Source organism: Stegastes partitus, unplaced genomic scaffold (assembly GCF_000690725.1).
Source record: "Stegastes partitus isolate 25-593 unplaced genomic scaffold, Stegastes_partitus-1.0.2 Scaffold111, whole genome shotgun sequence".
In the NCBI taxonomy this organism is placed as follows: Eukaryota; Metazoa; Chordata; class Actinopteri; family Pomacentridae; genus Stegastes; species Stegastes partitus.
This window is the reverse complement of record NW_007577842.1, coordinates 746,464-763,085: the sequence shown is the minus strand read 5'-3', so window position 1 is coordinate 763,085 and position 16,622 is coordinate 746,464. Positions and strand designations below refer to the sequence as shown.

The 16,622-nt window shown below is 43.1% G+C and overlaps 2 protein-coding genes across 4 annotated transcripts; one reads left to right on the top strand and one right to left on the bottom strand.

The window, feature by feature from the left end:
* Positions 1 to 8: 8 nt before the first annotated feature.
* Positions 9 to 11,612, top strand: tm9sf1 (transmembrane 9 superfamily member 1). Of its 3 annotated transcripts, none has more exons than XM_008277958.1 (9): positions 9 to 154; positions 2,513 to 2,724; positions 3,444 to 3,575; positions 4,119 to 4,241; positions 4,389 to 4,747; positions 6,115 to 6,269; positions 6,521 to 6,706; positions 10,050 to 10,323; positions 10,429 to 11,612. In XM_008277958.1, the coding sequence occupies exons 2-9, from the start codon at positions 2,518 to 2,520 to the stop codon at positions 10,820 to 10,822; spliced, it is 1,830 nt and encodes a 609-aa protein (XP_008276180.1). In that variant the 5' UTR covers positions 9 to 154; positions 2,513 to 2,517; the 3' UTR covers positions 10,823 to 11,612. The 3 variants fall into 3 exon arrangements, with proteins under 3 accessions (XP_008276180.1, XP_008276179.1, XP_008276181.1); XM_008277957.1 differs by having other exon boundaries at positions 9 to 549; XM_008277959.1 differs by lacking the exon at positions 9 to 154 and having other exon boundaries at positions 2,342 to 2,724.
* Positions 11,613 to 12,162: 550 nt separating this feature from the next.
* nanog (nanog homeobox) lies at positions 12,163 to 14,224 on the bottom strand. Its single transcript, XM_008277971.1, has 4 exons — positions 13,789 to 14,224; positions 13,055 to 13,437; positions 12,842 to 12,970; positions 12,163 to 12,531 (listed from the first exon to the last, which is right to left on the bottom strand). The coding sequence occupies exons 1-4, from the start codon at positions 14,222 to 14,224 to the stop codon at positions 12,163 to 12,165; spliced, it is 1,317 nt and encodes a 438-aa protein (XP_008276193.1).
* Between the last annotated feature and the right edge of the window lie 2,398 nt (positions 14,225 to 16,622).

Sequence of the window (16,622 nt, the reverse complement as noted above, 5' to 3'; positions counted from 1 at the left end):
TGAGGTTGAAGGAAATCCGGTCAATACAGAAAAATAACAGAGTCGCTGAGCTGCGGCTCTTAACCGTTTAAACTGTGTTTTTTGGAGGCGTTAAATGAACTACCTGCGTTTCACACTGCTCCTGAGGGGGGATATTACCGGCTGTGAATAACCGGTAAGCCTGCAGGTGTGCGTTTGTTTCTCCGCCCACTCCGGAAAACTCCACCGAGTCGTCGTTATTTTTATTTTTAAGGTGACGTGGAGTCGAGTCCTTCTTCCACACTGCCTCATGTGTGAATAAAAGGACTTGGTGTACCCGGGTATGAACGCAGTGAATACATAATAGTGTGAGACACTGCATCGAGGATTTCCAAGATGTTTAGCTGTAACGTGAAATCTTCACACTGAGCTCCACTATCGGCGCAAAGCGGAGCAAAGCGAAAGAGAGAAAGAGAGAGAGAGAGAGAGAGAGAGAGAGAGAGAGAGACTGTCGGGGCCTGGAGTCCAAGGAATCCGGCGGACAGGTTTTGTTGGATCTGCAGCATCGGGACTTAAGTGACAGTGAGACTGGTAAAGCAGATTTCGCTAACTTCTTGTCTGTAGTCATTTGCTGTCTTTGTAAGTCCAGGCTTCAAAGGGGAATGTGCCACTTTGGAATAAAGTAGATTGGATGGAGATCAGTTGTTTTGCATCATGAATTACATTAGAGTAAATTAGAGTGAATAAGATTAGATTCGATTGGATTAGATCCAACTTTACTGTCAGTGTACAGAGGTCAGGTTCTAAGACTACGAAATGCAGTTCAGCATTAGGCAGAAGTGCAGAAGAAACAGTAAAAGTGTTGTGTATGGTAAAATGTCTGAGTTGAATAGCTTCAAGAGCAGGATAAGCTGTAGTACTGTGGTATATGAATAAAAAATATAAATGGGGATGAATGAGAGTTGCAGGGTGTATACATTGTGTAGACAGTATGAGCAGTGTGGTGTGTACAGAGTGAGGCCTCCTTATTAGTCACGTTTCTTTCCACTGAAACACCAACTCTAATAGGATGTGCTCTGTGCTTGACCTTACTCTTATTGCTGTACAATAGTAAATGTAGTAATTATGATTACATGTATGGAGGGTTCTCTAAAGCATGGCTGCTCTGGCTGTAGTCCTCGGCTTGTTGCTGTTGTTAATCGATGTAACTGAACCTATTTAAAAACCTGGTCTTATCAAAAAAGTAAAAAGTTAAGGAGACCTGCAGCTGTGATGCTACTCTGAAGAGTCAAAATAGGATGCAGTTTAACATAGAAGATAATTTATCATTTAATGTTAAGTGCATTACAACTTCATCACTACTGGAAAATGCATATTGCTGTGACCAGAAATACTATATTAGTGCTGACTGTGGATCAGCCTTTTAGATTACTTTTTCTATATCCTCCCCAAAAAAGTGATGACACCTGTTCTGTTCATTAAGACAACAGATGTGTCTTTGCCAAGGTTGAGGACAACAAAAGGTTTAAAAGATACAAAATTGCAAAGCATAGCAGAGTGGCTCATTTGTTTACCTACACGCTGCTACTGCAGGGCTTTCCTAGAGGAGAAAAAGAAAAAAAAATATGCTGTAGCATCAGATTTTATCCTTGCATCATTATTTCTCTTGCAAAAATGTGGTGTTTTGCACATTAGCAGGCTGCACTTTGTACAAAATGTTTTTCAAATGCATTTTGAAACCAACAACAACATTACAGACAGATTCTGTAGAAATGGTGGCTGTATAAAAACCTGACTTGAACAACTATAGCGGCCTGCCAGAGCATGTTACTTATTTTCCGCTCTCGCAAACTCGTACCAGACAGATAAAAACTGACAGAACTTGTTTAATTCCAGTCAAAAGAAGCCCCTATGGACTGGTGAAACTGATGAAATGCATTGTGGTGGTTACACACAGTTTTGTTGGAGTATTTTACAATTGTGTGCTGCTTTTGCAAAATGTTGTAGGAGAGACACTGCAGACAATTCTGCAAGTAAACCTCCTGACATTTGAATCATCCATCCATCCATCCATTATCTATACGCCGCTTAATACTCACTAGGGTCGCGGGGGGGCTGGAGCCTATCCCAGCTGACTTAGGGCGAAGGCAGGGGACGCCCTGGACAGATCACCAGTCTATCACAGGGCCACACTTAGAGACAGACAACCAAGCACACTCACATTCACACCTACGGACAATTTAGAATCACCAATTAACCTCAACATGTTTTTGGACTGTGTGGGAGGAAGCCGGAGAACCCGGAGAGAACCCACGCTGCACGAGGAGAACATGCAAACTCCACGCAGAAAGATTCCGGTGACCCCACCAGGACGCGAACCGGCAACCTTCTTGCTGCGAGGCAACAGTGCGACCAACTGCGCCACCCTGCAGCCATTTGAATCATCACATACCTAAATACATATCTCTACACTGCATAGAAGTGATCTACATTCTTGACATGTTTAAACCAAACCTGTCCAGTATGAACTGATGAACTGTCTTTTTTGCAACAGGGGCAATGCATTGCGTAACAGGACACCTGCCAGGTGGCTGTCAGAGGATGATGGCGCTGCACTCTGTCTTGATCCTGTGCTTGTTCTCAGGCTGGGCAGTGGGCTACAAGCAATTGGACAATGTAACTCTTTATGTCAACAAAGTGGGCCCTTATCATAACCCCCAGGAGACATATCACTACTACACTTTGCCTGTTTGCAGGCCAGAGAAGGTCAGTCTTGGTTCTGTGTCACTGCTGTAACACACAAAGGAACTGTAGAGTGTTTTGTCATCCTAAACGTAGACGCTGATGGTGCTTTAATGGTGACATCTAAGTCATAACATTTCTCATAAAAAGCTTTTATCTAAAACGTAAAAGGTTCAGTAAAATTTCTTTTTCTGTCGTCCATATGTTTTCATGTGATCATGATGCAGCATACAGAGAGATTTTATTTTAAGAATTTATTTAGTGACCTAACTAATGAGTGATAGACTGGGAAAATATGTTAAAATGGACTTTGGACACTGTACTAAACTTAAACATACCCAGAAATAACACTGTAGTAACTAGGAAATTTTAATTTTGTAGTACTTATTCATTCACATATTTGCTGTTTGTGTTTTGCTGTTGAGAGATTACACCTGCCAACAAAAGATAACAAGTTTTTTCCCCTCTGTTGAAGCTGTAATTCATGACATAGGTTTAAGGAAAAGTCATTATTGGATGTGTCATTGTAGTAGTGGCAGGTGACCCAAAGTTATTACAGTAGTAACTTATTCCTCTCCTTTGAAGGATATGGTGAACGGTCAGCTGTATTTATGTGTTCAGTTAGTCCACTGTAACTATCTAGACATAATGTGCTGTTCTGAAATCATTTGCACACATAATTCTGACTAATTAATGCCTTGTATCATTTCAAAATAACACATAAATCACATTGTCTTCATCAGGTTCACCACAAGTCCCTGAGCCTGGGAGAGGTGCTGGATGGCGACAGAATGGCGGAGTCTTTATATCACATCCGGTTCAGAGAGAACGTGGAGAAAAAAACTCTTTGTCACCTCACTCTGTCAGAGAAGCAGGTATTTACAAGGATAGTTAAAACACTTAATTATTTTTATTTTACCTCTTTTTTTTAGAATCCTGCAAGATCAAACTTTGTAAGGAGGTGTGATATTTATAACCAGCAAAAAAATGCAAATGCTGAAGTTCCATAACATGATAAAACTGAAACTCTTGTTTAGCAAGTTGAAGTACTTTGACTTTGCTAGCTTTTCTTGTCGAACTCATACTAGGCTTCAGTCCTTTGTTACTTTGAAAACATGAAATCGGCAGTTGGATGTAATGCTTAATAGTGTTTATTCTCACACCCGAGCACCTTTGTATGCCAAACCTTTGATTCTGTTGACAAAGGCTGATGTAGCAGAGCACGTTCATCACAGATGGATCATTGTGTTCGGCCCACAACAACAACAGCAGCAAGCACAGTGATAAAATAAATTCTTTTATAGTCTTTCCTCAAGTAGTCCACATAAGCAAATCATTAAAATTCTCCTTGTACTGGAAGCTGTAGTGCGGTTTAAAACACGTGGCATGTGATTGTGCGTTTTGTGTGTGTGTGTCAGGTGGATGAGCTTCGCGAGGCCATCGAGGAGCTGTACTACTTTGAATTTGTCCTAGATGATATTCCAATCTGGGGGTTTGTGGGGTACATAGAGGAGAGTGGCTTCCTGCCGCACAGCCATAAGGTAAATAGAGAGACTGTGCAAATGTGAGTGGTTTCATCCAAAGTTCCTGTTTCTGCTAACCCACACTCCACTTGTAATCAGTCTCATCTCCAACCTCGTCCTGTCTCTCTGGTCTTTTCTCCCTCTGTATCTCTTTTGTCCTATCAGGTGGCATTGTGGACTCATCTAGATTTCAACATCGAGTACAACGGCAACTCTGTGATCTTTGCCAATGTCTCAGTGAAGGACGTCAAGCCTGTTCCCCTGGAGGATGGGGCGGGGGCGGCGGTGGGCGGAGTCGGGGTGGGCGGAGGAAGCCTGACCGTCACCCACACCTACAGTGTGCGCTGGTTTGAGTCCACTCTTTCTCACGCCCGGAGAGCTGAGCGTCTCCGAGACTACTCATTCTTCCCCAAAACGCTGGAGATCCACTGGCTGTCCATCATTAACTCGCTAGTGCTGGTGGTGCTGCTGCTGGGCTTCGTCATCATCATCCTCATGCGAGTCCTTAAGAATGACTTTGCCAGGTCAGTAACCAAGCAGCTCTGATGATGGAAGATAGTCTCTTGTCTTGAATATGAAAAAAAAAAAAAATTGTAAGAACATGTAAGGTCTCAGTGCCCCTTTAACACCACACAACAGCAATGTGGGTAATATAAAAACCTAAGAGAGTCCTGTAGTTATTAAAATATATGAACTACTTTCAAAGGATTAGTTTTTTCATAATACAGTGCCAAATTTCTTTACGCTTCTGCTGTTAAATAAATACAAAACAGGGTTGGTAGTATAATACGTGTCCTTCCTGGTTTAATATTCCAAGGAGTGTTCCATAACAGTCTTTGGTGTCATGTTAGTCGATGTTTAAATAATTAGTTAGCATTATGGTGACAGTTAATTCAAATTTGCAATGTTATTATGAAGATGAAATGCCAAATGTTTCCTGAATCCAGCTTCTTAAACACAGGACTTGCTGCTTTTCTTAGATTTTTGGGAGATTTAGCTGTTACCCACCAGAACAAACAATTTGAGGACACGCATTAGGGTCTAAGAAGTTGCAATGGGTATTTTTCAATTTTATTGGGTAAAAAAAGAATGATTGCTTGTGAGTTATTACTCCCGACTTGAAGTTCTCTTGAGACTTTTTTTTTTGCATCAAATGCTGTGCTTGTAGGCTCAATTTGCTTGTGCAACAAGTGGTGGAAAAACAAACAGCTGTTGAAATCTACACCTATTGCAGATGATTTATCTTCCAGTGCAATGATTTATTTCAAGCAATCTGGAGATCCACAACCTTCTTCCTCAATGCCTTAGAGAGCTCTCTAGGTCTACACATGATGACACTATAGACTTCAATTGCAAAAAGAACAACAGAGCCTCAGTGTTGGTGGTTTAAATAAGACAGGCTGCACTCGTCGCTCCCTTAGAAAGTTCTAGTCATTGGCACCTAATCCTAGCCAAGTAGCTACGGCACAAAGCACATGTGTAAATGTCATCAGCAGTGAGTCACTGGTTCAGTTTGGTGGCCGCAACTGTTACTGCATGTTACTCCCCTGCTTCCTTTCACTGCAGTCTCTATATGTCTCCACTGTAGCTTGTTGAATATATATAAAACACAAAATTAATAATCTTTTTTTTTTTTAAAGTCTTACTCACATGAGTGTAAAATATTTTTGTCAAAAATGCAAAATGACTGTCACCATTATATGGTGAACCCAGATAGTAGTTTTTGGGGTTAAATATGCAAAAATGCTGGTACAGCTGTTTAAGGTGACTCTTGTGTCTGCATTCCTTGTAACAGTATGTACATGTAAGGGAGAGTTTGCCAGCTGCCATTCTGTTTGTCAGTTACATTATGAACTCCTGGTCGAAAAAATGCTTTTTCCCTCGCCTGCAGGTACAACGTGGAAGAGGAGGGTGGCTGCGATGATCTGGATCAGGGAGACAATGGCTGGAAAATCATACACACTGATGTCTTCAGGTTTCCACCTTTCAAAAGCCTGCTGTGTGCTGTGCTTGGAGTCGGGGCTCAGTTCCTCACTCTGGCCACAGGTGAGCACACACTTAAACACATTTCTGAAAATGAAATATGCTGGTCTGTTTAATTCAGGTACAGCATTAGAGCCTAAAATAGTTCTGTTCAAAAGTTAACCAAACCAGTTTTCTGAGCAGTACTAACCTGTAGCAATTTCAACCGATATACTAAGCATCAGAGCACCATATCTACGGCATACGCATACATTTATATACACAGACTTCAGATGTAGGAGTCTGATGACCTCTGTGTCTCCTTATTGCTTTAGGGATCATCGTCATGGCGTTGCTGGGAATGTTTAATGTGCACCGCCACGGTGCCATCAACTCAGCGGCCATCGTCCTGTACGCGCTGACCAGCTGTGTGTCGGGCTACGTCTCATGCAGTTTCTACACACAGATCAACGGCCAGCGCTGGGTGTGGAACATCATCCTCACTTCATCTCTTTTCTCCGGTGAGTTAGATCAGAAGAGTCTCAGAGGGCATGCTCATTTCCAGCTCAGACTCTTCACACTTTTATTGTAAGTGGAAGAAAGGAAAAGCACTTTGCACATGTCCAGGTTCTTATGTCAGCATGCATGCGCCTTGCTAGACTGAATGCAAGTGAGAAGTGGTGTCATACTGGACTTTGGTGTGCCTCCTAACTTTCCTGTTGGTGATGAATAAGTGAAGTTTTCCATACTTTAATAGTGCACTGAACAGTTACTGGGTTTTAGCTAACACTCTCCTGAAACTTTTTCACAGATTGAACATGTTAATTTACTTAGTTGTACTGTCAAAATTGATATAATGCATTGTATTCATCCTTAAGGTTTAACAAATGTGATGAATGCAAAACCAATTTTCCTAAATGTAGGATTTTTGCATTGTTAACAGTTTAACCTTCATACAAACCTATTTTAAACCAATTGTGTCAAGATTTTGACTCTTTGTTAATGAAAATTCTAAGAATTCTCAGAGAACACATTAAAGGACATCCCTCATTGTTAATGCACAAAATATATATACATGGCTATTGATTAAAAATACAATTAAATAAAGAAACAAGTAAATAACACAATAAGAACACTAAAAGCTGCAAGCGGCATTGAACGGGTCCTCGCTTCTTTCGGCAGTGCGACTGAGCCAGTCAGTGTGCATATGTATTTAACGTGCTGTGGCTGGGACTCGGAGCACACATGTACAGTTTCAGGGAGATCGGAGCACGTACAGGCAAGTTACACAGCACATGGCATTTGAGGGCATTTTATGGCGTTTTTGGCCAAATTCTACAGGCTGCCATTTTGACGCTATCACATTTTGCGGAGCGTTTTAATCACCACCTCCTGCAGTTCGTGCTGGCTAAATTTCAAATGTCTACGACTTTCCCCATAGGAGGAGATAGATTTTGAACATGGCTGAAAATGGCCAAAAATGAGCGAAAATTGCAAAATTCTGACCGTGTTTTTTTCAAAATGACGGACTTCCTGTTGGGTTTAGGGCTTGGTGCTGATTGACTTTTTTGTGTGTCCTGACCTGCTACACATATCCACCAAATCTTGTAGGTGTAGGTGAAACGTCCTTCCGACGGGACTCCGTTGAATACCAGAAACACCGCGAAAGTGGCCAAAATGGCCATTGATCAAAATTGCATGGGCTGCCATTTCCACGCTGTCAGACTTTCGCGGTGCATTTTGATAACTTTTCACCACGTCCTGTAGTTTGTGCTGGCCAAATTTGAAATGTGTATGACTTGCCCCCTAGAAGGGGATAAATTTTGAAAATGGCCAAAAATGGGTGATTTTTGGCCAAAAGCCGGCATTTTATTCAAAATGGCCAACTTCCTGTTGAGTGTCGGGTATGTGTTCTTGAGGCTTTTTTGTGCGTCACAAGTTGTTACGTGTGTGCCGAATTTCGTGGCTCTACCTGAAAGTGTGTTCGGGGACCCATTTTTTGTGATTTTGTAGGTGGCACTGTTGAGCCATTTTTCTATTGAGGTATGTATTTCTGCGTAATTATAAAATTTTTCGCCGGGTCTGATGTGTGTGCCAAGTTTGGTGCATGTGTGAGTACGTTTAGGACCTCAAAAACGCGATTCATTGTCACGAATAATAATTAAAGCCGCAAGCGGTGATGGACGGGTCCTCGCCCAATGCTTGTCAGCCTTCAGGCACGTCAGGGTGTGGCGCAAACGTGCTCCGGGCGGGACTCTGATCCGTCAAGTAGAGTTTCGACCAGATCGGAGCACGTGTGGCATATTTACTTCCTGTTTAGTGGCGAGCCGCGGTGGTGTACGTGTTGGCCGTGGCGGAAAAGCGCTCTGGCCGACACTCAGAGCACGTGCGTAAAGTTTCAGGGAGATCGGAGCACACACGGGCCAGTTACACAGTACGTCTTGTATTGTGCCATTTTAAGGCGTTGTGGCCACGCCCCCAGGTGGCGTTGTGAGTGAGATGGCTGTGATGACGGTTAGAGTGTGATGCAACATGTGAAGTTTGAGAGCAATTGGAGCATGTATCGGCTATTTACACTTCACTTCCTGTCTAATGGCGAGCCGAGGCGGCGTGCATGGCATGGCATGCTGGCAATGTGCTGTGGCTGAGACTCAGAGCACGCGTGTAAAATTTCAGGTGTGTATGACGTACCCCCTAGGAGGAGATAGATTTTGAAAATGGCGATTTTTGAGCGAAAATGGTCTGACATGCTCGCCGTTGTTCCAACATGGCGGATTTCCTGTTGGGTTTACAGAAACATGCTAATAGACTTTTTTGTGCGTCACGAGCTGTTACATATGTGTGGCGAATTTCGTAGTTCTAGGTAAAACGTAGCCATGATGGGACTCTGTTGAAGGGTTAGGGTTAAAAAAAAGACAAGGACTAATATAATGACATCCATTTTAAATGGGTTAAAATAGGTGGTAAACAAAAAGTCAGGCACACAATCACAAGATAAACAGTGTACACATCTACAATTTTGGTTTGTTAGGAACTCAGCTGACTAAACCGCCAATTGTAATTAAAAAATTATTAACTGAAAAGAGAAACACAGACATAAAACTAAAAGGAGAGGTTGAAAAGTAAACAAGCAAAAAAAAAAAAAAGAGCATGAAACACTCTCCAGGCTGCCTTTTACTGCAATCAAGCAGTCAATCTCTCACTGCATCAGCATAACATTCTGTCACAACTTGTATCAGGCATAAAAATCTTTTCCTACAAGTGAAAAATACAAGATATCTTGCAGTAAAATTGTCAGCCTGGAAAGAAACACACCTCATCACAGCCAGTGTGTGGGAATAAGTTTGACTGAAGCTGCTTTTGTAAGTGAAATAAAAATAACCAATGGGTGTGATGTTGAGAATTTTCATTCATATTGAATTGAAGTGCGGCACAGTAACAACACCCAGGTTTCAATAACTTTACAGTTTATTGGCACTGACAAGTTGAGCAGTTTGTCAGTAAATAAATAACAAATGCTGATCCCTCCTCATTGATGGGACAGACAAGCCTCAACAGAAACGCCTGTTAGTTCCTTATGTCACTTTTGGCAGTGCTGTTGTTGTTCCCACTGAATCTGGCTTTTACTTTACCATCAAGACGGTGAACTGACAGTAATAGTTCCACCAAGACTAATAGCTCACTGTTATAGTAAGCAGCTGTTTGATAGCTTAATTTCTAAAGGATTAGACTTCCTGGGTAAAGCGCCTCCAGTATGATATTGCAGTATGCAATACTTTACTCAGTCATTGATTTATTTGTGTGTTCAGCATTACATGGACTGGTTAAAAACAATGCTGGTATTTTATCCATTTCTTTTCGCAGCTCCTCTCTTCCTCACGTGGAGTGTAGTGAACTCGATCCACTGGTGGAGCGGCTCCACTCAGGCCCTGCCGGCCACCACCGTGCTCCTCCTGCTGGGGGCCTGGGTACTGGTGGGCTTCCCCCTCACCGTCATCGGTGGCATCGTAGGAAAGAACCGAGCTGGCAGCTTTCAGGCACCGTGCCGCACTCGGAACATCGCCCGGCAGATTCCTACACAGCCCTGGTACAAACACACAATCGTGCACATGGCCATCGGCGGCTTCCTACCCTTCAGGTGAGCTTTCTTTCCACCCTAGCCAAAAACCAAATGTTAGATGTTCAGCCTCTTAATTTCCACATTCTCACACTAAAGCCTGCTTTCTATTGTTTTTTCCCTCAGTGCCATCTCAGTGGAGCTGTACTACATCTTTGCCACGGTTTGGGGCAGGGAGCAGTACACCCTCTATGGCATCCTGCTGTGTGTCTTCGCCATCCTCCTCTCAGTGGGCGCCTGCATCTCTGTGGCATTGACCTACTTCCTCCTGTCAGGCGAGGACTACCGGTGGTGGTGGCGGAGTGTGCTGAGCACTGGTTCCACCGGCCTCTTCATCTTTGTGTACTCTGTTTTCTACTATAGGAACCGGTCCTCTATGAGCGGCCTGGTGCAAAGCACCGAGTTCTTTGGTTATTCTCTGCTCACAGCGCTGGTCTTCTCACTGATGCTGGGCAGCGTGTCGTTCTGGGCCTCGCTGGCATTTATTCGCTACATCTACCGTAGCCTTAAGATGGACTAGACATGAAATGCGCGCACACACACACACACAGCTCTAAATAAACATGTCATAGCACACATGGACAATCTTCATTGTCCTCTCTTGCTCTTTCACTCACACACAACACACAAAGACCTCCAAATGCATTTACAGGAGGAGAAACGGGGCCTTCACCTTGGTTTCTAAGGGGTTTATTGACCTTCAGTAGCTGTCAGTGTTGGAATAAAGGATGAATGTTTGAAAGGATGAACAAATTGGGGATGAGATTGTCATGGATTTATGGATAAAAGGGGATATTTCAGTACAAAGGGATGATTGTGTCTCATCAGGAATAAATGAGTAAAATGTATGATATTCTACATGCGTGAATGGATTTAGTTAATTGCATGATGCTGTGTGGCGTCATCTGCTCATTTCAGAAGTCATGGTCTATGACGGCTGGGCAGGAGCTACATGGTCTATATTTCCCACATGACACTGGTTACCTACTGAGAAAGCTCACTCATACTGTAGTTCTGATTATGCAGCAGTGCAAGTGTGATCACTTGCAATTATACTACCCCACACATACAATTGTGGCAGCCTGTTGAAGTATAACAAACATTGTTTTGCACTGGCCCCGTTTGGCTCCACGTGGTCCTGCAGTCAATAAAAGGAACGATGCCTTGTAGATCGAAGAGCTGTTGCAAAATAATGGTGATGGGAGCAATATTGTAATTGTATTCTATGGTCACCATTGACTGTGATTTTGGTTCTGATGTAAATATAGTCTTTTCAATAAAATGCTTTTTAATACAACATTGCCAGCAAACAGCTTCCCGGGACTTCTTTTGTGACAACAGTCTAGTAGACCTCATAGCCCAACTGACACCTCATCCTAACAAAGTTCCTGCACATGCTTGATGCAAAGAAGGCAGCCACTTGTGTTGATTATTTATGCTATTGTAATATAATGCACTCAAAATGAAACAAAGACAACGCTTCAACTTGTCAAAGCAAACCTGTATTTATAGAAAAAAATGCATTGAAATGCCTCCACATCAGATCTGCACTGCTACTTTGTGATAAAATAGTTAAAAAATGTAATACAAAGGATGCAACCAACTTGGACACATCGAGTTTCACCAAACGCAAAGAACATACCAACATACATTAAATAGTAGCATATAAAATAGAGCCTGATGATAAAAAAAAAAGAAAAAAAGAGGAAAATCCTTTTGAACATCGGTAGGATTGAAGCATATCTATACACAGCCTGACAAAAATTACATCAGTTAATTATAAACTAAATTCAGCAAGCTTGAAGAGAAGAATCTTAACACAGCTGTTAGAAAACATTTATAAAGAAGCTCAAATGCTGACTACTGGCCGGTGTTGTGAGCCATGGCAGCATTGAGGGAGCTCTGGGTGTTGACAGGCACTCCATCGTTGTTTTCAAAGCTTGGATCGTGGCCGAAGTTGTTTAAAGCAGCGACGGGGGCCAAGTTAAATGGACTGGGGTTGTATTCGTAATTGCCGACGCCCTGTGGCATGGACCAGCTGGTCATCTGGGGCCTGTTGGGCGCTGCAGCCTGCGGCGAGGTGGAGGACCAGGCGGGATAGCCAGGGGATCCGGTGCCCATGGCGGCCAGATAGAAGGCCAGGTTCTGTGGAGTGGTCTTTTTGAAGGCCGCTTCCATCACGTGTTGGTTGTAATGCTCCCTGAGCTGGGGCCGTGCCTCTCCCTGATACTGAAACACAAATTGATACCAAAATATTATCAGTTACAGGATGCCATTTACATAGTTTATCATGATATATTTGTTAAATGTTTCATTGTGCCTTGAAGGCCATAACCAGACTATGGTTAGGCCTCCATTATGGATGACTTGCTCTATGTCCAGAATGCTTTTTCTTTATCGGTTAACAAGAAACTTGGGCAGGACAGTTTTTCACCATTTCTTACATGTATTTTAATAAGAAAATTCTTCAAATAATATGACACAATTAAGGTATAGTCGCACACATATGCTAATGCTGTGAATAATGATGGCTACTTACAGGTGGGATATACGGGGGAATCGTTGAGAACATGCTTTCCTTGTTGATAGAGTAGCGCTCCGACACCCAGCTGGTGTCCTTCTGGTGCCTCCTCAGCTTCATCCTTCGGTTCTGAAACCAAGTCTTCACCTGCAACACAGAATCCCACCTGACTAAAAAGTGTACACAAGTTTTTGTCATGCTCATCATCCAACAGAAACATAAATCCCTCACCTGTTTGTAAGTCAGGCCTGTGAGCTCAGCCAGGTTCTTCATCTCAGCTGGGGTGAGGTACCTCTGCACGCTGAAGCGATGGACGAGAGTGTTCATCTGGCTCTCTGAGAAGGCTGTCCGGACCTTTCCTCTAGGGTTGTTCATGCCAGGGGTGCCTGGTTTCTTTGGGGCAGTTATGGGTGCAGCAGAGGTGTTGTTGTTGGCGAGGTTGCCCTCAGGGACAGGGAAAGCTCGCGGCTCCTCTATGAGAGAGCTGGAGACGGTCCTGTTGGCGCCAGGGCTCACTCTGCTGGTCTCCTGGTGAAGGTCTTTCTTGGCCCATGTGGCAGGGTCTGCATGGGGGAGACTCCCTTCCCTGCTGCTGCTGCTGGAGCTCCAGGAGTCTGAGCGTGGAGAGACATAAAGTCAACATGGGTCAGACCAGGAGTTTTAATAGAAAACTCAATAATATGAGAAAAATACAAATACAGCATCTTAAGTAAGTGGAAATGATGCCCTAGTTTAACAAACATGTTTTGTTTTGCTTTTCTCAAACACTAGAGGTCGCCATTTTGTTTTTGTAAATTGGTGGCGGGATAATTGTAAAGCGGTGGCGGGATAAAACTAGATAGACCTGAACTGGACGTCAGGCTCGTCTCTCCAGCAATAAATAGTCGCTTTTACCATCCAAGAAGACCATGGAAGTGCACACACGCTCTTACAAAAGTTAAAAGTAGTACCAGTTAATTACATACCCGGTGAAGTGCGCACCTCGGTGTCGCTCATCGTGTCGCTGCCGGCCCGACCAACCTCGTTCTCCCGGGCATCGTATGCAGATTGGGGTGGTCCGGTCACCAGTAGGCTGCCTGGTTGGGTGTCACCGAGATAAACGACCCCGGAGCCCTGGTAGTGACCGTGGCCGTTAACGGCGTGCCGCTCCGGGCTGTGTGGCGGAGACTCCTCCGGGGTCCTGGTGACGCCGGTGGTGTTGTTGGTGGTGGCGGTGGCGGCAGCGTAGTAGGCCTGTGTTACCCCGGGGTTGGAGTTGCCCAAGTCCGCCACCGTGCTGTCGCTCCAGCCGCTCAAGTTCCCGTGGTTCTGCTCGGGCCCGGACTGGTACATAATGCCGAAAGCGTAGGAGTAATAAGGACAGTGGTAGTTGAAGTTGATCTGGTTCTTCAAGTCAGCCATGGCTAAGGTGAGCGGTGAACATACACACACAATAAAAAAACAAAAAATTAAAAACAGGATGAAATATCGCTGCGTAAAAACCGAGCAGGAAGAGCTTCTGTATTCCGGGAGACACGTAAAGGTAAAGATCGGTCCGGCTACAGCGAACTGAGCTAACTCAAAAACAGCGCAGAGCTTCCTAGCCGCTGATTTTAAGGACGTGTGTGGGTGTGGGCAGGATGGAGGTGGGAGTCCTGATCTGGGCCAATCCCATTGATCCGCTGCTCCTGGGAGGCAGCCAGGTCTTTTCATTGGACACTGCGGCCATTCACGTTCAAATTCCGTGCGTCAGATTTGAGAACGAAGAAAGCAAGGTCTAAAAAAGATTTAAAACTAGGATGCAGCTAAATTCACAATGTTCACATTTTAAAGATCTGAGTATCTAGTATTTTAGTTGATGATGCCTCAGTAATTGAGATTAGACAAAATATAATGAGAAAAAATTTAAGTTACCTGGATTACCAGAGTCAGACAAGCAAACCAGATAGCTACCCAAGAGGCCCAAGCCTCACATTCATGAGCCATTTCTTTGTTTTCTTAAGCTTTCATAATAAGGGCTGGCAGTTTGGTCATGTTTCGTTGCCTTTTTTTGAGGCCCTTAAAGCATGTACTGTATATGTCAAAATCTAATTTGAAGACCCTTGTTATTTCAGCATATGCTGTGGTTTCATAATGCACATCTAACTCGATTTGTGTTTCATGAAATTACCACGATGCACACCTTAGTTTATGTAGTATCCCAGTGTAGGAATATGGTGCACCATGGACAAAGAGGTCTTCAATTAAAGACTAATCTAATCTAAAGTGATTTATTCATTGCAATAATACATGTATAATGGCAGAAAGATTAATTTTGGCAGTTACCAAAGTTGAATAGTCTTGCCAGACAGCTACTCACGGAGCCTCCCAGTAGCTCCAAGAGGTTACACTGTGCATTTTGCAGTCATTTCATTACATGTATTTTTTATTTGCTACACTTAACAATTACCTATTTTGAGGCCCTGTTTTTTTAGGCCAAAATGTATTTTTAGGATCTTACTCTCAGCTTACATTGCTATGGCTACTTTGGTTACATGATCCATCCATCCATCCATTATCTATACACCACTTAATCCTCACTAGGGTCGCATGGGGGCTGGAGCCTATCCCAGCTGATTTAAGGCGAAGGCAGGCGACACCCTGGACAGGTCGCCAGTCTATCGCAGGGCTACACTTAGAGACAGGCAACCAAGCACAGTCACATTCACACCTACGGACAATTTAGAATCACCTCAACATGTTTTTTTTGGACTGTGGGAGGAAGCTGGAGAACCCGGAGAGAACCCATGCTGCACTAGGAGAACATGCAAACTCCACGCAGAAAGATCCCTCACCAGGACGTAAACTGGCAACCTTCTTACTGCAAGGCAACAGTACTAACCACCGAGCTACCTTGCAGCCCTGGTTACATGATGCATATCTAAATTCATTTGCTATTTCTTAAATTACCACACCGTGCACTATTATCAAATCATTAATTGATGCATTGTGCAGCATGTCTGGCCCAGAGTTCAAACTATCATACCAGTGGTTTTACAAAATTATGTCCTCCTCCTTGTGTGACTGACACACTTTTAATGGTATCTCATGTGGTAATGCTCTGGTACACGTTTTAATCTATTACACAGTGAATACTGAACTGAAGCCTTATTGTAAAACAAATATACTGTAAATTGAATTACTCAGTTCTGTCAGAGAAATTACAATTAGATATTTTCAGCTGAACCCTGCTACACATCTTGGTTTACAGAATATTATATCATAGGACTATGGTGCACCATAGACAGAGAGCAGGAGGAGTGGGTGACGTGGGTTCCTCCAAGGTTACCTTTAGCTTTTGTCCTCCTGTGAACTGTTATTTAACATTTATTGATGTTGCCTTTTTTAAAAATTGTATTGACGTGTATCATTTTAAGTCAAACGCGATGGCTGGGCATCACCTTTGTGATGATGATTTTGGTAAAAAGATCCTTCCATGTTTGTGAGCTATATCCCATATTTGCAGTGTATTTGTCTCCTAAAAAGCAAGCCTTTGAGGGTGACGTTATTTTATTGTACTTTGTATTGTGCTTTAGGAATTCATCTTCAGTTATTAAACGATTCATTCATATTCTCCACAAGGAAAGAAAGTATTACTGCTCACTGATCATGCAGTTCAACAAACAATGTTATTTTTGTGACAGTTTGAGCATTTAAAACTTCCCTCCCTTACGTCTCTGTGCACTGCTTTTACATTTCCCGCTCATCATTCTAATAAAATCAGCTTATGCACATGAGACATCAACGTAATAAGTAAAGGGTCTTGTCAAAACATAGATAT

Coding starts and splice junctions, on each gene's coding strand:
- tm9sf1 (XM_008277958.1), top strand. CDS start 2,518: ATGCATTGCGTAACAGGACACCTGCCAGGTGGCTGTCAGAGGATGATG. Junction 3,576..4,118: donor TCACTCTGTCAGAGAAGCAG/GTATTTACAAGG, acceptor TGTGTGTGTCAG/GTGGATGAGCTTCGCGAGGC. Junction 10,324..10,428: donor GGCGGCTTCCTACCCTTCAG/GTGAGCTTTCTT, acceptor TTTTTCCCTCAG/TGCCATCTCAGTGGAGCTGT.
- nanog (XM_008277971.1), bottom strand. CDS start 14,224: ATGGCTGACTTGAAGAACCAGATCAACTTCAACTACCACTGTCCTTAT. Junction 13,438..13,788: donor CGAGGTGCGCACTTCACCGG/GTATGTAATTAA, acceptor CTCCACGCTCAG/ACTCCTGGAGCTCCAGCAGC. Junction 12,971..13,054: donor CAGGCCTGACTTACAAACAG/GTGAGGGATTTA, acceptor TCTGTGTTGCAG/GTGAAGACTTGGTTTCAGAA.